Below are 21,836 nucleotides of genomic sequence, written 5' to 3' on the forward strand. Positions count from 1 at the left end.
AATACTCCATACATTTTCTGCTCGTCTTTTTCACGAATAAAAACTAGTTTATAAGTCGCATTTTTTTTTATCATCTGAAACATGCCGCGATATTCCAAAGTGACTTATGACGCAATTAAAGGGATAGTTCACCCAAAAATGAAAATGATCCCCTGATTTACTCGCCGTCAAGTCATCCTAGGTGAATATGACATTCTTCTTTCAGACGAATACAATCAGAGTTATATATAAAAAAATGTCCTGGCTCTTCCAAGCTTTATAATGGCAGTGAATGGCCTTTTCTGTTTTTGAAGTCCATAAAAGTGCATCTGTCCATCATATGTAAGAAAAATATCCATATTTAAAACTTTATCAACTAAAATAACTAGCTTCCTGCAGATGGATATGGATATGATATTTATCATTGATAGATGCACTTTTATGATGGACAGATGCACTTTTATGATGATAGATCCAATTTTATCATGGATAGATGCACTTTAGGATGGATAGATGCACTTTTATCATGGATAGATGCACTTTTATGATGGATAGATGCACTTTTATGATAATAGATGCACTTTTATGATGGATAGATGCACTTTTATGGTGGAGAGATGCACTTTTATGATGGACAGATGCACTTTTATGATAATAGATGCACTTTTATGATGGATAGATGCACTTTTATGATGGATAGATGCACTTTTATGATGGATAGATGCACTTTTATGATGATAGATGCACTTTTATGATGGATAGATGCACTTTTATGATGATAGATCCAATTTTATCATGGATAGATGCACTTTAGGATGGATAGATGCACTTTTATCATGGATAGATGCACTTTTATGATGGATAGATGCACTTTTATGATAATAGATGCACTTTTATGATGGATAGATGCACTTTTATGGTGGAGAGATGCACTTTTATGATGGACAGATGCACTTTTATGATAATAGATGCACTTTTATGATGGATAGATGCACTTTTATGATGGATAGATGCACTTTTATGATGGACAGATGCACTTTTATGATGGATAGATCCACTTTTATGATGGATAGATGCACTATTATGATGGATGGATGCACTTTTATGATGGATAGATCCACTTTTATGATGGATAGATGCACTATTATGATGGACAGATGCACTTTTATGATGGATAGATGCACTTTTATGATGGATAGATGCACTTTTATGATGGATAGATGCACTTTTATGATGATAGATCCAATTTTATCATGGATAGATGCACTTTAGGATGGATAGATGCACTTTTATCATGGATAGATGCACTTTTATGATGGATAGATGCACTTTTATGATAATAGATGCACTTTTATGATGGATAGATGCACTTTTATGGTGGAGAGATGCACTTTTATGATGGACAGATGCACTTTTATGATAATAGATGCACTTTTATGATGGATAGATGCACTTTTATGATGGATAGATGCACTTTTATGATGGACAGATGCACTTTTATGATGGATAGATCCACTTTTATGATGGATAGATGCACTATTATGATGGATGGATGCACTTTTATGATGATAGATCCAATTTTATCATGGATAGATGCACTTTAGGATGGATAGATGCACTTTTATGATGATAGATCCAATTTTATCATGGATAGATGCACTTTAGGATGGATAGATGCACTTTTATGATGGACAGATGCACTTTTATGATGATAGATCCAATTTTATCATTGATAGATGCACTTTTATGATGGACAGATGCACTTTTATGATGATAGATCCAATTTTATCATGGATAGATGCACTTTTATGATGGATAGATGCACTTTTATGATGATAGATCCAATTTTATCATGGATAGATGCACTTTAGGATGGATAGATGCACTTTTATCATGGATAGATGCACTTTTATGATGGATAGATGCACTTTTATGATAATAGATGCACTTTTATGATGGATAGATGCACTTTTATGGTGGAGAGATGCACTTTTATGATGGACAGATGCACTTTTATGATAATAGATGCACTTTTATGATGGATAGATGCACTTTTATGATGGATAGATGCACTTTTATGATGGACAGATGCACTTTTATGATGGATAGATCCACTTTTATGATGGATAGATGCACTATTATGATGGATGGATGCACTTTTATGATGGATAGATCCACTTTTATGATGGATAGATGCACTTTTATGATGGACAGATGCACTTTTATGATGGATAGATCCACTTTTATGATGGATAGATGCACTATTATGATGGATGGATGCACTTTTATCATGGATGGATGCACTTTTATGATGGATAGATCCACTTTTATGATGGATAGATCCACTTTTATCATGGATAGATGCACTTTTATGATGGACAGATGCACTTTTATGATGGATAGATCCACTTTTATCATGGATAGATGCACTTTTATGGACTTCAAACAGAAACGGCGATTCACTGCCATTATAAAGCTGGGAAGAGCCAGGACATTTTTTAATATAACTCTGATTGTGTTCGTCTGAGAGAAGAATGTCATATACACCTAGGATGACTTGAGGGCGAGTAAATCATGGGCTAATTTTCATTTTTGGGTGAACTATCCCTTTAACGTCAAGCACGTAAAACATGCGCAGAGAATGATGAGAAGTGCTCCGGTTCAGAGGCAGATATTGATTTGTTTGGCTAACTCTCTCTCCAAGTCTGAAATCAGAGTGTCAAAGTCCTTCAGACTCAATCGGCACGTGAACGGGGCGTCGAAGTCGAGAGCGAAGTCATCCACGTACAAACCGTCGGGCGACGCCCACACGTCCCGCTTCTTTGCCTCGTCCATGTCGTCGTCACTCTCGCTTCCCGCCACCTCGTCGTAATCCGCCTCGTCGTTCGACATGAAGTCCCGCCCACAAACGCTCCAGTCGCCAGCGTATCGGTTACAGGGCGGACTTTCCAGACGGCCACGCCCCCTACGGGACACAACTGGCTCGTCCTGAAGGCCACGCCCCCTACGGGACACAACTGGCTCGTCCTGAAGGCCACGCCCCCTACGGGAAACAACCAGCTCATCCTGAAGGCCACGCCCCCTACGGGAAACAACCGTATCGTCCTGAAGGCCACGCCCCCTACAGGAAACGACTGGCTCGTCTTGAAGGCCACGCCCCCTACGGGACACGACTGGCTCGTCCTGAAGGCCACGCCCCCTATGGGACACAACTGACTCGTCCTGAACCGAGGGAAGCGATCGTCGCAGTGAGGAACTCTGGGATACCGGAGAAGAGATGACCTGTGATTGGTCGGAGTCATCCATCACTCGTTCTTTGGGTACTGCGAAGAAACGAACATGAAATGCTGTTACACACTTGATATGTGGCAGATGTTCAAGTCAAGTCAGCTTTATTTCTATAGCGCTTTATACAATACAGATCGTTTAAAGCAGTTTTAATTCCCCGTAATAAACAGTAAAATAACAGTGTCAATGATGCAAACTTCTGCAAATATGAGACAACTTCAATATGAGACAAATTCAAATCTGTAAAGCAGCTCTAAAAAGACAATAGTGTTTTTCAGCTCAATTCAGTTCAGTTTTGATTCAATTCAGTTCAATGTTGATTCAATTCAGTTCAATGTTGATTCAATTAAGTTCAGTGTTAATTTAATTCAGTTCAATGTTGATTCAATTCAGTTCAGTGTTAATTTAATTCAGTTCAATGTTGATTCAATTCAGTTCAATGTTGATTCAATTCAGTTCAATGTTGATTCAATTCAGTTCAATGTTGATTCAATTCAGTTCAGTGTTAATTTAATTCAGTTCAATGTTGATTCAATTCAGTTCAGTGTTAATTTAATTCAGTTCAATGTTGATTCAATTCAGTTCAATGTTGATTCAATTCAGTTCAGTGTTAATTTAATTCAGTTCAATGTTGATTCAATTCAGTTCAGTGTTAATTTAATTCAGTTCAATGTTGATTCAATTCAGTTCAATGTTGATTCAATTCAGTTCAATGTTGATTCAATTCAGTTCAGTGTTAATTTAATTCAGTTCAATGTTGATTCAATTCAGTTCAGTGTTAATTTAATTCAGTTCAATGTTGATTCAATTCAGTTCAATGTTGATTCAATTCAGTTCAGTGTTAATTTAATTCAGTTCAATGTTGATTCAATTCAGTTCAGTGTTAATTTAATTCAGTTCAATGTTGATTCAAATACGTTTAGTGTTGTTTCAATTCAGTTCAATGTTGGTTCAATTCAGTTCAATGTTGGTTCAGTTTTGATTCAATTCAGTTCATTGTTGATTCAGTTCAGTTCAATGTTGGTTCAATTCAGTTCAGTGTTGGTTCAGTTCAATTTCGATAACACTGTCAGTGTCCTTTTTCAGCTCAATTCAGTTTTGTTTTCATCTGATAGTATCAGTGCAATCAAATCAATAATATAGCTGAATATTACATGTCTTTAAGTCCCAACTGAGCTTGGCGTGTGTTCGTGCGCTCGAATGCATCAAACTCTACACACACGGCACATATTTAGACTGATGTTCCATGCAAATCCACACCAGCTGTCACAGGTTACTGAAATTCCTCCTGCATGTTACACATGTGCTGCGTCATGAGGTCAAGGGTCGTAACATGACGCTCAGAGTGCAAACTGTTCGCATGACCTTCTGAGATGCAGCGATTATTATCAGATTATATGCATGATATTTCATCGCATGAGCGTTGCTGGAACGATAATCAAAACCAGAGGACATTCAGAGGAAAAAAGGATGCATGTGATCTCTTTTGTTTTATTTCATTCTTCAAGTAAAAATCACAGACATATGACTTTCTGCAGTGCAGAACAGATTTGAAATGACATTTAACCCTCACTTTGTAACACATCTTTCCCACACGGGTCAAAATGACCCGGAGCCCTAAAATTATACTTCATTTTTTTTGTCCAGAATGCTGCTTTTATTCCAGTTTTTAATGCAATTGTTTGGGAATTTTTTTTGTTATTTTTTATTTTAGTTACCTTTAAATTAGTAGATTTGATCAATAAATAATCAAAAAAAATAATAAATGTAAGCACATTACTCGCATTCTTTCAACTTAATTTCAAAATAACTCACTATTTCATGCATAACCCTTTTAATTCAGCTCAAAATATCTTACATTGGGAGTCTCTGCCGACCTCTAATGGAAAAATAATAATAATATAACATGATATTTCATGACTCTAGATGGCCTTATAGCTCTATATGGAGCAAATGAGCTGTTCCGCTGGGTCCTAAAGTCAGTTCACTTCAGTGTGCATTCAGATACACATGTAGACATTATAAAATCATTTTTTGTTCAAGTTTTAGCATTATTAGTTTGAATTTTGATCATTTTTAGGTTTTTCTATGTGAACTGAAGCATTCCTTTCATTCCTAAGGGGCTCAAATTGACCCGCGTGGAGGATTTGTTACTTTTTTAAATTTCAAAAATGATTTTCGGGTAATAATTGATGATAATTGTACATTTTGGGCCACAAACTCACCAGGCCAGAGCTGCAGGAGGTAGTGCAAAGCCTCTATGTGTCGTTTAAAGTCCACGGCGCTGGCGATCTCTTCACTGTGTGCGAAGCTACGCCCTCGAGCGGCCCCGGACCCCATCAGGGCCCCTGACCCCGGGGCCGTCAGCCCGGCCTGCCAGGACTCCTGCGTGGGCGTCAGGAGAACCGGCCCGAAGCACACGGCCAGATTCTGGCACGTCATGCGGTTGCTGTCGCTGTAAGACGCCACCAGACTCAGATGATCCAGCAAGAAGGACAGAGTTGCCTTCAGAAGACACAAAACCACACACAGATCAAACATGGAAGTACTAACACCGCATTAGCATTGATCTGTACAGTGACTTGTGCAGTGAAACTGATATTCTGATCTGATTTTATGCATTGCAGAATTTTCCTTCAGAATAACGTGCATTGATGTACACACGGAAACCCTTGTTATTAGCGACACCGGTGGCAGGTTAGTGAACTGCAGCAGCACTTCCTTTGTGTGCACACGTAACATGACACGTGATTCATTTAAGGAATAATAAACTGGAAATACCTTTGCAGCATTATACTGTTAACCAACATTTAGATGAGTATGCAAATATGTGCTGCGTGCTTTCCTCTTAATAACAAAAATGACAGAAAACAGCAGTTCGGAAAGCATCTGAGATGTGGATGTTTGCAGCAGGTCTGAGATTCACCGGCCATTTAGGTCATTCAAAATTACACTGATATGATAGTTTGATTATAAAGTATATTTGACACTGTATAGATCTGGCTATGTGAGACTATTGTTTGAATAATATATTTTCTTTGCATGCACAGCACAGAAAGGCTGTTTTTTAGCATTATCCTGAACATTGTATAAGCATTAGTTTCATTGAACAAAAGAAAGGCTCTCGTGAACGCACATGTCACATGCTTTTGATTTTAACGTCAAGCACTTCACATAAACATCAGGCTTTCATAGACAACCTGGGAAGGTCTGTTCACACATTTGCAATAAAGCAAAAAGTGATTAATACATGAAAATTCCAACATGTATCTCCTTTAAGAAAGCAAATCGAGCCCATTTTGATTAAAACTTCAGGATGCTTAAACGTGGTAAAATTGTGCAAGCTCCTAAAAGTGAGCTATACTTTTCTAAATGAAGAACGAGATGAGAAAAGAAAGAGTATAAATGTATGAGAGCATGAGGAGCGGGAGGTTCTCATTCCCAATTAGTTTGTTTTGGACGATGTTGGAAACCCTCAGGCTGCTGTTCTGCTGCTCACATGGGACAAACAAACCACGTACAGCGGCACACACGCACACACACACACACACACACACACACACACACTCCCTCTCGCATAAACACTTCAGTGCTCTTACATAAAATCACATCCTGAGGAAGAAGCTCAGACTCACGTCTGGCAGAAACAAGGACAGCCGAGCATGAAAGAAGATTCAATGAAAGAACAGTGACAAACGGCTTAAGAAATGAAGGAGAAAAAAAATCTAAATGTTTGCCATTCTTATTAGATTAGTTTACTCAGAGTAAAGACGCATGGCTCCTTGAGGATCATTAAAACCTTTCAGAAAACAATCAGGGAAGTGCAGATCTTAAAAAAATAAACAGGAAAATTTTAGTCCTGTAAACATCTGAATTCAATACTTTCTCAATCTTATTCAGAAATGTGGTGCAAGTGTCTATTTACATCTTACAAATGTGTTTAGAGTTACAATCAGTGGAAGAGACTGAATGTTTGCTAAAAAAAAAAGTTTTTTTGTGAACTTTTGTTCGATATACATGTAATTTATTATAATTAAATGCCATATCAGCACCAAAGGCTTTATCCAAGAGTAATAAAATGTCAAATAATCATAATAACAATATTTTAATGAATTGTATACAATAATTTAACAATATTCTAAAATGGATAAATAATTAATCCAAATAAAAATAACCATAAGAGTTATATAAAATCTTTCAGCTTGATATTTCAATAAAAAAAATTATGAATTAGATGTAATTCACATGTAAACGAATAAATGTTTCGGACTGAAAAGTTAAAGGTGCGTATTCACTACCATTCAAAAGTGTTTATTTTGAAAGAAATTGATTATTTTATTCAGCGAAGATACATTTCACATAAACGCTGTTCTTTTGAACTTTATATTCATCAAAGAATCCTAAAAAAAATAAAATGTATCACAGTTTCCACAAACATATGAACTGTTTTCAACACTGATAATTATCATAAATGTTGTTTGATCATCAAATCCTCATATTAGAGTGATTTCTGAAGGATCATGTGACACTGAAGACTGGAGTAATGATGCTGAACATTCAGCTTTGATCACAGGAATAAATTACACTTTATTATATATTCACATAGAAAACAGATGATTTACATTACAATAATTACTGTATTTTTGATCAGATAAATGCAGCCTTGGTGAGCAGAAGAGAAATATTATAAGAGAATAAGAGAAATATCTCTTTCAGAAATATTAAGTTTTGACTGGCAGTGTAAACAGAACTTTGAGAGCCTGAAATGGACACCTGATGTCAGGACAGGTTCACATCTAAAGGTTGACGGACACTCAAACTGAGACTGGATGAATTACCCGCTCGGCTTCAGGGAGACATTGCAGCAGAGCCACAGTGTTTTGTGATCGCTGAGCGTCGCTGTCGTTTCTACAGGCCGGTCGAACCATCATGGCCTCTAACACCACTTCATACAGGGTCCTCGTGATGAGAGGAGACGGCAGCTCGCGCAGGTAGTCCTTCAGAATGCCTGACCATAAAAATAAAACAATCCATATTTCCATCTACAAAAACCCTGGATATTTAAATGCATGTTATTGGTGTACATTTTAATATGCATATTATTGTTCCCTACTTGAGTTAGTAAATTGATATTGTTCAATAAAATAAAAAAAAGCTCATAGCTTGAGTAAAAAAGCGTGGTACATGAATATATTAGGTTGACTGACCGGTAATGACATTGACGTCAGGATAGAGCTCGTCGTTTAAGGAAACTGCAGCACTGTCCTTCTCAAACGCATCGCGCAATTCCTTCTTCACTGCTGCAGAACCACAGAGACGATACAGTCCCACCACCTTCACACACACAGAAACACACAGTGTCTTTTTACAACCACTAGGACACATTTCTCAATACTTCGATCTATTATGCAAAGTCTTGATGTTGTTCAGGCTCTACTAGAGCAGGTTTTCCTGCTTGAATGTTTATGATTCTCCTCATATTCTCCATTGTTGCGGCTCCTCTCTTCCCAGTCTGTCAGTAACGCTCTGTTTACTTCCTGTCTCTATGAAGCCCCTCCTTCTGAAAAGCACACTGTGCTCTGATTGGTCGGCTGGAGCAGTGTGTTGTGATTGGTCGAGCGCTTTGAGTGTGTTTGGGAAATGTCCCGCCCCTTACCATAACCCCCAGTTTAACACACTACTAACTAACTCAACCAGGCCCCGCCCCTTTATTCTGCGCATGAATTATTATAATGAGGAATATTGTGACGTGTTCCCGGAAGAAACTCAAGACCACAATGGAGGCGTTTCAGGAGTTCAGGAACACTGACACTGATATAGAGAAGAACTCCCGCTGGAGGGACTTTGTGAACCTTTTTAATTCTCAAACACCAACATTAGATATAGAAAGTTGTAAAAAAAAAGCAGAATAGGACTTTAACTGCAGAGCCAAGCAGAAAGTTGGTGTGAAGAGTTTTGAAAAAGTGACCCAAGTATTGAGAAATAATAATCAGTGCTGGGCAACGATTAATCGCATCCAAAATAAAAGTTTGTGTTTACATAATATATGTGTGTGTACTGTGTATAATTATTTTGCATATGTAAATACACACATACACATGTATATATTTAAGAAATATTTGCATGTATATACTGTATATATATTTATACATAATTTATATTATATATAAATATAAATATTTTATATATAAACACATTTTTCTTAAATATATATATACATGCATGTGTGTGTATTTATATATACAAAACAATTATACACATACACACAAATATATTATGTAAACACAAACTTTTATTTTGGATGCGATTAATCGTTGCCCAGCACTAATAATATAATAATCTGTAAATGCACGCCGTCTCACCCTCAGTCCTCTCCTCTCGATCTCAGAAACACACTTCTGAATGATCAGAGGCACTCTGAGTGTGGACGCTTCTTTCTCCACCAGGGGGCGCAGCTCCACCCCGAACACTGTAGGGGGGGGCAGGTCACTGAGGCGCGGGAACGGGGTCACGAACTGCTCCAACAGGGTCAACTTCACATACAGCAAACCACGAGGCTCCAGACGAACACACAGCTGCTGACTGCGAGAAGCTGCGGGAGAGAGAGACAGAGAGAGGGAGACAGAGAGAGAGAGAGAGAGAGAGAAAGACAGAGAGAGAGACAGAGAGAGAGAGAGAGAGAGACAGAGAGAGAGTGAGAGAGAGAGAAGATAAACAGATAAGAGGCTCAGTGCAAGATCAAAGCTAATGCAGGGTATGACTGGGTGGTATGGTTGTATACACAAAGGGTAAAATTTGTGAACATGTTCCAAATGCTTGGAAGTAGCAACAGATAATTTCTTTCGTATTGTGACCTTTATCCGAGTGAAACGGAAGAATGAAAAATTATTTAAATTTAAATGTAGGGCGGGGCTTAGTTCAATCCACCAACTATTGATTGGACGGAGGCAGATCTGAATGCAAGTTTGCAGTCAATTGTAAGAAAGATCTGCACGAAATGATTGAAGTCTAAACACGTCAAAACATTTCAAAAAAGAAACATGCACGGATGAGTTGACAATAATTTGCATTTAGAAAACATATGGTGAATTTCCATTTTTTTATGCTGACTTTAAGGGGTGGTTTGTTAGTCTAAACACGAAGTAGAGTTCAGTTGCTTATGGATTGCAATGTGACGAGTTACTACAAAATAGAACTTAAAATAAAAAAATTATTCTGTCATCATTTACTCACCCTTATGTAATTTCATCTTAATTTATAGAGAATTTCTGCCCCTCTATTGAAAGTCTAATTCACCCAAAACGTTCATAAAAAAATCCATATGACTCGAGCGGTTTATTGCAGGACCTCGGAAGAGACACTTCACTTTATATGATGAATAGATTTAATTTAGGCTTTTATTCACATATAGACATTGTTCAGTGAACATAAAAGTCCTGTTTACACCTGGTATTAAGATGCGTTTTTGTCAGTCCGATCACAAGTGGACGATGTTAAATTCAGCTCGTCCACTTTTAACCACTTCCAGAGGTAGTCGAAAACGCATTGCAAACCGGATTGCTTTTGTAGTGTAAACGCTCGTGTGGTTGAAACTGCTGCTCTCCGTGTGTTCGTGTTCGTATGTAAAGAGCTTATTTTGTCCATTAGATCGAAAGATCTGAAAAAGCCCATAGATTTACCCGCCCATAGACCCTCCCCTCAAGAAATCAGGACAGAAGTGGTTTGAAGTGGACGAAAGAGACGGAGTAAAACACCAGGTGTAAACGATTGTGATCCGATTGACCAAAACGCATCTTAATACCCAGTGTAAACACGGCCAAAGAGAAGCTCAACTCTCCGTGTTTGAGGTGTTCTGAAGATAATCAAAAGTCTTATGGGTTTGGAAAAAAAAAGGTGAGTAAATGATGACAGTTTTAATTTTTGGTAAAACTAATCCTTTAAAACAGCTTCAAAAAATGGCTCATCTAATCAGATTTAATTTAGAGAACTATCAGTTTCATCTTGGGACTTGATTCACAAATGGGTGGTTCTCTTACCCTTGAAGAGGGACGGTATAGCCACAGCGCCCAGACAGCAAACCCGGTTACGCGCGGGAGCAGCCGGCGCGCAAGACCCGATGTTAGCGCTAGCAGTCGTTGGCGTCAAGATGACCAGTTTGAGCAGCCGCGCCCTCTCGAGCTCCAGGTTAAAGGTGTGGTTTAGTGGGAGACACGCTCCTCGACAAGTTAGCAAGGACGTTCGAGCCCGGGTCACTCCGTCCACTTGAATGGCACAGAAGACTTCTTTAGTAGCATCGATCCGAGGGGGTCGGAGTAGCTCTTCGACTCCTAGCAAATGCACTGTGAGCAGGCCTGAAAGTCTCTGAGCACAGCGAGGCTGATCCGTCAGCGAGTACAAGCGGAATGACTCTGCGTCGGCCACAGCGAGTGAATCCTGTGGTCCACGGTGTGGTGGTGGTGTAGGTGAGTCTTTCGACCCCTGACCCTTTGGTAGGAGTTCAGGTGAGTCTCCATCGCTAAGATACCCTCCTTTACTAGCAGAGCGCATTCGAGAGGATCGACGTCTTGGCCTTGCGGGTGCACTGGAGTCCAGGTGGTACTTGCTGATGATGTTGGATGATTCTTTGCATGCATTTGGTGGTAAAGCCTCATCTGACGCTCCCGGTGCACTGCTGGCATTTCCTTGGCTCTGTCCGTGCCGCTGATTACGGGACGAGCGCAGGCTAAGCTTCCGCCTTAGTTCTGGGAGTTTCCGCATCTTCATAGAGAGCCGCCGAACCGTCCCTGGAGACTTGATCTTGTCGATCACACTGCTCCCATTTCCACCCTCTCCTGGGCTTCTCTTTGGTGCCCCCAAACTGTCAGAGTTCACAACACTTGCAGAGCTAATACAGTCCGACTGTAGCATAACCAGATCTGAACCCAAAGAAACACACTGTTAGAAAGGAATTACAACTTTTAAGATGTTTCTACAACCAAGTTGTGCTTTAATATCTTAGTTGTCAGTGTCAAAACATAGTAAGATGCCTTGCTGTTAGGCAGCACACTAGGCAACATAAACGAAACCTTATAAACCAGGGTAGTGCAATCCTGCTCCTGGAAGGCCAACTTACTGCTGTTAGCTCCAATACACCTGCCTGGAAGTTTCTAGTGATCCTGAAGACCTTGATTAGCTGGTCCAGGTGTTTTTAATTAGGGCTAAAACTAAACTTGGCTGGAAGGTGGCCCTCCAGGAGCAGGATCGGACACCCCATCATAAACTAATTTGCAATGATGAGATGGAATGAGATCCACTTTCCTGTAGACTTTAGCCCCAACATTTATCAAACACACCTGAACATGATAATCAATGTCTTCAGGATAACTAGAAAATTACAGGCAAGTACTTTTTTTATCAGGGTTGGAACTAAACTCTGAAGGACAATAGGCCTCGAGGGCCAGAGTTGTGCCGAGTCCAACCCCTTCTCCAGAGACTCTACTCACAGGACCGTGACCCTCCAGGACCGAAGTTGCCCATCCCAGCTCTACATCAAGGCCCTTAAGATACACTTTCCTGTAGACTTTAGCCCCAACACTTATCGAACACACTTGAATATGCAAATTAAGGTCTTCAGACAGCTATAGGCAGGTGAGTTTGGTCAGGGTTGGAGTTAAACTCTGAAGGACATTAGGCCTCAAGGGCCAGAGTTGTGCCGAGTCCAACCCTTTGCTCTACGTAAGCAGTAAAACAGTGGTTCACATGTTAAGTGCTCCAGAGACTCTACTCGCAGGACAGTGACCCTCCAGGACCAAAGTTGCTCATCCCAGCTCTACATCAAGGATGGGCAACTCTGGCCCTCAAGATCCACTTTCCTGTAGACCAGGGGTGCCCAATCCTGCTCCTGCCGATCGACTGTCCTGCACAATTCATCTCCAACCCTAATCAAACACACCTGCCTTTAATTTTCAAGTGATCCTGAAGACCTTAATTGGTTGCTTCAGGTGTGTTTGATTAGGGTTGGAGCTAAACTCTGCAGGACAGTAGGCCTCAAGGGCCAGAGTTGTGCCGAGTCTGACCCCTTCTCCAGAGACTCTACTCTCCAGGACCGAAGTTGGCCATTCCAGCTCTACATCAAGGATGGGCAACACTGGCTCTCAAGATCCACTTTCCTGTAGACTTTAGCCCCAACACTTATCAAACACACCTGAATATGCAAATGAAGGTCTTCAGACAGCTATAGGTAGGTGAGTTTGGTCAGGGTTGGAGCTAAACTCTGCAGGACAGTAGGCTTCGAGGGCCAGAGTTGTGCCGAGTCCGACCCCTGCTTATGTAGGCAGTAAAACAGTGGTTCACATGTAAAGTGCTCCAGAGACTCTACTCGCAGGACAGTGACCAGGACCAAAGTTGCCCATCCCAGCTCTACATCAAGGATGGGCAAATCTGGATCTCAAGATCCACTTTCCTGTAGACTTTAGCCCCAACACTTATCGAACTCTGCAAGACAGTAGGCTTCGAGGGCCAGAGTTGTGCCGAGTCCGACCCCTGCTCTACGTAGGCAGTAAAACAGTGCTTAAAGTCAAATCAAGTCAAGCCACCTTCATTTATATAGCCCTTTTACCAATATAGATTGTTTCAAAGCAGCTTTACAGTGATAATAGGAAATTAAAGTAACAGAGATTTTTTTGGCTTTACAGCAACTCTAGAATAAAGTTATTGTCCAGCTAAAGTTAGTTTTGATTGATTTACTTCCATTGCAAAGATCATTAGTTATTAACTTAGGGGCAGCTTACACAACACTGCTTCAACAGAAAACTCTTAATGAAAAAAGTAATAATAAAGCAATATAGAGATAAAAATACACACAAATATTGGGTAAAGCATTCAGTTTTTAATTATATTGAACTATTTGTGTATTCAGGGATTGCCTTCTCCACAACTGTTGCAGACTTAGAATTTGACCAAAAGAAGGCATCTAAAAGGCAGGCCTATTATAATTATGCTGCCTACTTTTTGAAAGAGCCTGTAGAACACATATATGATGCCATCAAATGCTGTCTAGGTAGGCAGCTCACTAGGTTTTAGAAAAGAACTTCTAATTACATTATATGTGGTTGTAATGTGGTTGCTTTCAATCCCATTTTTTCCAAATTTGTGAATGCCAAACACAATCAGCATAGCATAACACAGCATTTCAGTCCACTTACTATAAATATCATTTCAAAACAGCACTTCTCATTTTAAGACCAGCTGTGTGTGCTGGAAATGCATCTTAGCTTGTGACAAACTCTTTCATAATGGAAAATCTGACCATACCCGAACTATCCGTCCTGATGACATCGACTTCAGTTTGAATGTCTCTCGTTTGATTGGTCAAACCCCCTGATCGTTTCTGGTCTCTTTTCTCCTTTGCCAACCCCTCATTTTCTCTCTTTCTCCACGGGTCTCCGTATTTTTCCTGATCTGCTTTTCCGCTGGCCCTTAAGTCGTCCTCTTCAGGAATGGGGTTGTACCAAATGTTTCCGTCTCCATCCGGGCCCTGTCGCCACTCTGTGATTCTGGTTGGGTTCTGGGCCTCATCTGATGCCTGGGGTTTTCCTGTGGACAGTACCCAGGCTCGACTGCTCCTGTCCAGGTGCTGGAGATAAGCGCCTTGCCCAGAGATCTTTGCTGAGCTGGAAGAGACGCACACATCCATAAAGGTCGTAGACGAAGGGGTCAACTCCGGTAAACTGGCCTCAACTGAGTTGCACGGTGCGCTGGAATATCCAAACTCCAATTCAAGATCATTCCGATTTCTCTTCAAGCCATCGTCACTAAAAGTTTGTTGGTTCCAGGACTGTTTTGAGGCCTCAGCCTTTCCAGAGCACAAATCCCAGTCCTGTGGCCCGTAGACCAGGCTATGACACAGATCTGGGTCTCTGCAAGTGGAGGGAAGTTTGGCCCAGTTCTGTTTTTTGGAGACGGTGATCTGGGAGCGTCTGGTACACTCCTCTCGGTCTGAGCTCTCGGTCTCAGCGTGACCTGAAGTGGATGCAGTTGACGGACAACTTTGGAAAAGTTCCACCTTTTCTGTCACTTCTAAAGCAGAGGAAAGAAAACAGCCATTATTGTCATAGCAGGAGTATTTGGCCTTATTTGGTGTTGAAATAGTTGTCTGGATTGGAGTGACTAACATGAAGAATTGATCACTGGAGACTTGCAACATTCAGAAACAGCAAATACCACAAGTAAAAGTGGAACTGGGGGCTATTAACCTTTACAGGGTTTGCTTCCTCCCTAAAACAACATTTCTGAGATGAGTTTACAGTGACGTAGAGCTGCGAAGAGAGAGGGCGACTGGAAAGAATTAAAATAAGACCAAAGAGGAGGGGTGAAGATATTTACCATCTCCTTCACCCTCAGCTCCCTCTCCCTCCCATCTTGCACATCTGGAAGTTTCTCCAAACTCCCTCCTCCCGTTTCCCCCTTACTCTCTCTCTTTCTCTCTCTCCGTCTGTTCTTTCCCCTCTTGAAATTATGAACGTGGCTTGTGACACACAGTTAGCCAAATATCTTATCCAGTTCCAGAAGCCATGAATAACTCCTGTGTGTGTGTGTGTGTGTGTGTGTGTGTGCTCTGCACATTATCTCTGTTGGCTTGCATGACTCTGGAAGTGCTGAATAAAAACATCTCTTGTCAATCGCACTTTAGTCAACACTGCTCATGAGTGTATCAAAACCACTGCTAGTTTACAAGGCCAAGACAACATTCAACAAGCAAACGCCTAAACCACTAACGCTGCTTAAACACCGCACAAAGATGTGACGAAAAGTTTGACTGATAGAAACGGGCAAGTCTATTTCAAAGGTGCGGAAAGAGCCAGATCAGTCGGGATTTCCGAGCACACAACTGAAACCGCTCATCTGAAATTTTCTTTGGTAATTTGATGCCTACATCAAGAGTGTGTTTCAGGAAAACTTCAAATTCAATGTTTGCACGAAATGCGACCTTTGCAGACCTTGTGTTTGAAGAGTTAAACTCTATGTTTCAATTCCCACCCTACTTTTCTTTCTCAATCAATATCCTGGTTCACTTTGAAATGCATCACATTACAGAATCCAAATTGACTTAAAGATTAAAACAGAAAAACACAGATCTCTTTATGCTTCCCTGAACAGGAAGTGTTACAGTAGTTTAAGTGACTTCCTGTTATGCCAAAGTAGCCAAGAAAAAGAGGGAGAGAAACAGAAAGCAACAAGCTAGAGCTACACATATCGCAGACATAAATGCACAGACTGAGAGACGGCGCAGAAGAGATTCGTTTGATTTACATTTATGAATTTTGGGAGACTTTTATCCATACATTATTTTTATTTTTATCCATGTATTTATTCTGGGAATCAAACCCATGACATTGGCATTACTAGCACCATTCTCCACTGCTTGATCATGTACAGTCAAACCTAAATTTATTCAGACGCCTTCAACATTTCTCACATAATCAGTTTATTCGCTATAGTTTAGAAAACGGTAATAAAATATGAGCAGAACTCAGTTGATATTTGACTGGTTTTGTCCGTCCTTCTGTTAGACTGTCTCACACATGAATTATGATGAATATCTGTCAGCTGTTAAATTTAACTACACAATTAGATAATACCAGTTTAGCTCAACCAATCACCAAGCAATGCTTCATTGTGTTCAGTCTGTGTGTAAAAAGAGCATTAGCAATTAAAGAAAACACACTTCAGCAAAACATGATCAGCTCAAAGTGTCCCAATCATTTTTAGTCCCAAATTTTTATAATTTTTACTGGTAGTCACTGTATGAAGACTTTTTGGGTATAATATGTCACAGTTTACTTTATTCTGCTCTCCTCACTTACATATATAACTATAGTGTCCAGCACACACTAGTAAAAACTTAAAAAATATATATATCTGGTGTCTGAATAATTTTTGGTTTGACTGTATTCAAAGACGCAAAAATTAGGATGAAGAATAAAGAAAAAGGTACAAAAATGATGCCCACATGGAAATACAAAAAGCCAAAACAGGGAGTGATTTCAGTGAGAAACACACAGCTGTCGAGCCGCTGAGAGGATTCAATGAGCAGTCTGTGTCGAGGGCTTTCCTTCACAGCTGGACACACACACTTAACCCTATTCACTATTCATTACAACACCCCAAAATACACACGCTCACACAAAGCACACTCTCACGGGCGTGCGCTGGACTCACCCTTCACCTCTGACGCGACCAGTCTGTGTGTCTGTGTGTTTATGAAGCCTTTTCTGGGTTTAAACAGCACATTGATAAACTGGTCTTTCTCTGTTTAGTTTGTTACGACTTTAAATAGCGACGTGCACCAAACCCAAGACTGGCGAACCTTTAGAGCTTCAGTTTACTCATTCATAGACAGAATATCAACTAGGCCGATTAATCAAACAGCAGATGTTTATCCATTTTTACATTATTGGCATCACGATTGGAGAAGTAACATGAGTGTTAGTTCTGTTGCTGTCAGCTGAGAACCAAAATACATAAAAAAAAAAAAAATTCAGGGTTTCCGATTTTTGTGTTTTTCACATTTCAGCTTTGAAGGAACACGCCTACTTTTTAGGGACATACCCTTCTCATCTCCGTGCGTGCCGTAACTCTGTCACCGCTAGCCTAGCTTAGCACAAAGACTGGAGGTAAACGGCTCCAGCTAGCATACTGCTCCCTATAAGTGACAAAATAACACCAACATTTTCCTATTTACATGTTGTTATTTGTATAGTGTGTACAAATAACAAGGTCACATGACACACAGCCGTCTTCTAACCGTACACATACTGGGAACTATATTCTCAGAAGGCGAAGCACTGCTACTTCTGCGGAGTGATTTACTAGCTACTAGCTAGCTAGTCACGTTGGTTTTGTTGACGGAAGTAACAATGGTGCTTTTCAGGTGTTGCGTTAATCACTCTGCAGAAGTAGCAGTGCTTCGCCTTCTGAGAATATAGTTCCCAGTATGTGTACGGTTAGAATACAGCCCAATTGACTTTGTACAGCGACACGTGTCTCATTCCTATTTTGCACCCACGCACAGCCGACTTTTCCCTCCACAGACGCACGTCGGTAAACTAGGGAATTAACTTGCGCTCCCGGGGGCGGTTCAGCGGAAAGAGGAGGCGTGTTCCGGCGCAAACGTTCCCTGGTGCGATTTTGCTTGTCCAAAAAACAATCCCGCCACTGACCAGGAGAAACCTCGTCTAAAGTTCAGATGCTATTTTAAGGGCGCATGCTTGGCCATAATCAATGTAGCACGTGCACAGCGCACACACACTTTGCCAGCAGTTTTCATTTTTAGAAAACCATACATTATTACAAGGAACAATATTACCACACGAGGGAAATCATTGTTGTGTCCATGAAGATGTGAAAAATAGGCATAAATCTAGCTTACACATTTACCCAAATTATCATCCGCCTGTTTAACCGAAGCTAATCTGGGTGTGTTTCTCCGTCCCCAATGTCACTTCTCTGTGTTTTACGGCCCTGACGAGAACGTCGGTCTCCTCGGCTGTGAACCGCTCCTGGCAATTCCGCCGTTATAATAGCAATCCGCCATGGAACAAGCGCGCCTGCTCTTAAAGGGAATGTGAGATGACGCTCTGATTGGTTTATTTCACGTTACGCCCAAACCACATCTATGAGTAATGAAGCTCTTCAGACCGACACATTTTAGATTTGCGTCGGGCGCAAGAGTCATTTATCCCGCCGGTATAACAGCAACAGCGCCGAGACCCGCCCACAAAGATACTTGTGTTTCGCGTTTGATACTTGCGTTTCAGATCGTTAAAATAGGGCCCTGAATGTTAAACTCTGCAACAAACACAGATCAAATTGACCTCTAATGCATGACAGATTTATGCAGTCAGTTTGTTGAAAGATAAAATGTGATGAATAATCCAAACTGAAAAGGCTGCCTTGTTTGTTTGTGTGTTTATTTACCATGTTTGGCAGTGTGAAATCATTAGTGGAAATGTTTGCTGAGAATATTCACGGCGTAACGGTTAAAGAGTTTTTCCCAGAATGCCGATCCCTCCCCCTTCATTCGCCCATATAATTTGAGACATCCGGTCGCCTCTCATCTGCCCTGAAAACACAAGCCAAACTATTAATAATCACATCAGGAAAGACTAAAAACATGCAAGCGGATCTTCTGTTTCAGGACATTTATATCTCTATCAGAACAACAATAATAAAGCCAACATAAACATGCATGATCATTTAAACTCCACATTTGAGCATGCTTTTGGAGAATACGCGAGTCCATGCCCAATCCAGAGGGAAATCCAGTGCGTTCGTGCCTCTGTCTCTCCAGATCCCCGTGAAGATGTTTCCTCTGAGAGCTCGACCCACCAGATCTGAGGAAACTCACTCCTAAACATCTGCAGTCAACGCTCTCTGTCATGTTTATTGAGTAATATAACTATATCTGATGGGCAGATTCTTCGACTAGAGCAGAGACACCAGACCAGTGTGAGTTCAAGAAAGCTAGACAAGGAAAAAACAATATCTGAAGGCCTCGATGTGAACTTGAACAATCTGTCCTGTTGGTTGAGCTTCTTATCTCTACAATTAATCAGCGCCGCACAAGATTTATCGCCGCTTCGGTTTCACACAGAACAGCACTGGACATGTGGCTGGACTCCCACTGAAACACTCTTTGAGTGCATACACACTTTTTTGAGTGTATGTTGAGTTTGTTCATCACAACATTTTCTGCAATGCTCTATTTTCCAGACTGGAAGTGGGTCTCATCTCATCTCTGTTTATGTCTGGATTATAGAATTAAACGTCAGCCCAGAACAGCATTATCAGTGTTTGACCAGATGCTGACAGCTGCATTTCTGCTTGCATATTTTCCCAGAGTGCCTCAAACCGCACATTACAATCTACTTCTGTTTGGAAGCAGGCCCACACAGTCACAACGCTTTCCCATAAGAACAAACTCAATTATTTTTTGTATGTTTGTTTTTTGGAACAATGTAAATATATGTTGTAAGCAACACAGTTAAAGTAAATACAATAAATTAATATATATATGCAAAAGAAATATATATAACGTATTTAAATATTTTTTTATATATAGTTTATGATATATATATATATATATATGAACCAATGCATAAATTATAATTGTATAAATATATTAAATGCTTATTTAATAAAAACATTATGTAAATAAATGGGAAATTAACAAAATGCATTTATTTAAAAAACAGTTATATATCTATAAATAAATATAAATAATTATATATATATATATATATATATATATATATATAAAATAGTCAGTAAATACTACAGTAAATACATAAATTATATTATATATATAAAATAGTCAGTAAATATTTTTATATTACGATATTAATTACATACATTAAATTATTACATATAAAAATTATGTATAAATAATTTTTTATAAATTATTTTTAATATATAATTTAAATATATATATATATAATAACTATATAAATTAATTACATACATTTATAATATTTATTATATAATATTATAAATGTATAATATATAATATGAATTATATACATTATATACATTTATTAACTTAATATTTGATAAAAATAATATAATTTGGTAAATAAATAATAAATGGGAAAATAAAATAAAAAATACATTAATACAAAACAGTTTTAATATAGATAATGTGTGTGTGTGTGTGTGTGTGTGTGTGTGTATGTGTATGTATATATATATACACATACATATACATACATGTATACATATATACATATATATGTATATATATATAAATAAAAGTGTGTGTGAGTGTACTACCATGATATATACTATGGTATTCCACAGTACTTTAATGAAGCTCAGACTGGCCTGTTGTTCTAATCTGCACTTCCAGGAAGAACATCAGCGAGAGGAAGTCATTAAAATAGAAACTACACAGGAGATCTCGACAAAACTGATCCGAGTAACACAGCTTTACGTCCTCAACTCTGCAGCTCCTGGTTTACAGCATTAGTGGCGTTTACACAGCATCACACATCAAACTATCACTATTGTTCCCAGAGCCGGATGATAAACCACACGCAACTCATCCCACATGTGTGAAATACTGAGGCACAATGATGACAGAGATCTTCTGTTCGAGAGTGTGCACGTTAATCCGGTGTGTGAAGTCGAGACCCTGAGCCACTAGAGAAACACATTCTGAAGCAAAAGGACATTATGTGTGTGTGTTTACACTCCGATGAGGAGAAGCGGGAACATGCCGTCCTCGTGATGTCGGAGGAGTCGAGAGACGAGCAGAAGATCGGGATCAGTGCTGTTATTAATACACTACATGATTTAATAACTCAATTTCAGTTCTGTAGAGTCTCTCAACTGGCCTCAACTCGTCCAGACTGTCAGTCAGGTCAAAGGTCATGTGGTGTATCCAGCCTTACATCTACAACTGTTAAAACACACTTTCAATCCTTTAAATAGAGCTGAAATAAAATAAAATAGAAATATTATATAAAAAATATATATATATATATATGTATATACACACACACACACACACACACACACACTCTTTTACACTC

At 39.6% G+C, this 21,836-nt stretch overlaps 1 protein-coding gene across 1 annotated transcript in view; it reads right to left on the minus strand.

Annotated features, from left to right (window-relative positions):
* Positions 1 to 2,506: 2,506 nt before the first annotated feature.
* The window catches only part of syde1 (synapse defective Rho GTPase homolog 1), a 24,545-nt gene continuing 5,215 nt past the window's right edge, over positions 2,507 to 21,836 (minus strand). The window contains exons 2-8 of the mRNA XM_081393623.1: positions 14,560 to 15,324; positions 11,304 to 12,182; positions 9,630 to 9,859; positions 8,475 to 8,601; positions 8,106 to 8,275; positions 5,493 to 5,772; positions 2,507 to 3,302 (exon numbers count right to left, since the gene is read on the minus strand). Of these exons, the coding sequence (XP_081249749.1) occupies positions 2,641 to 3,302; positions 5,493 to 5,772; positions 8,106 to 8,275; positions 8,475 to 8,601; positions 9,630 to 9,859; positions 11,304 to 12,182; positions 14,560 to 15,324 (3,113 nt within the window). The 3' untranslated portion in view covers positions 2,507 to 2,640. The remainder of the gene's footprint in view (positions 3,303 to 5,492; positions 5,773 to 8,105; positions 8,276 to 8,474; positions 8,602 to 9,629; positions 9,860 to 11,303; positions 12,183 to 14,559; positions 15,325 to 21,836) is intronic.

Source organism: Scardinius erythrophthalmus, assembly GCF_964197995.2.
Source record: "Scardinius erythrophthalmus genome assembly, chromosome: 18".
Classification (NCBI taxonomy): Eukaryota; Metazoa; Chordata; class Actinopteri; order Cypriniformes; family Leuciscidae; genus Scardinius; species Scardinius erythrophthalmus.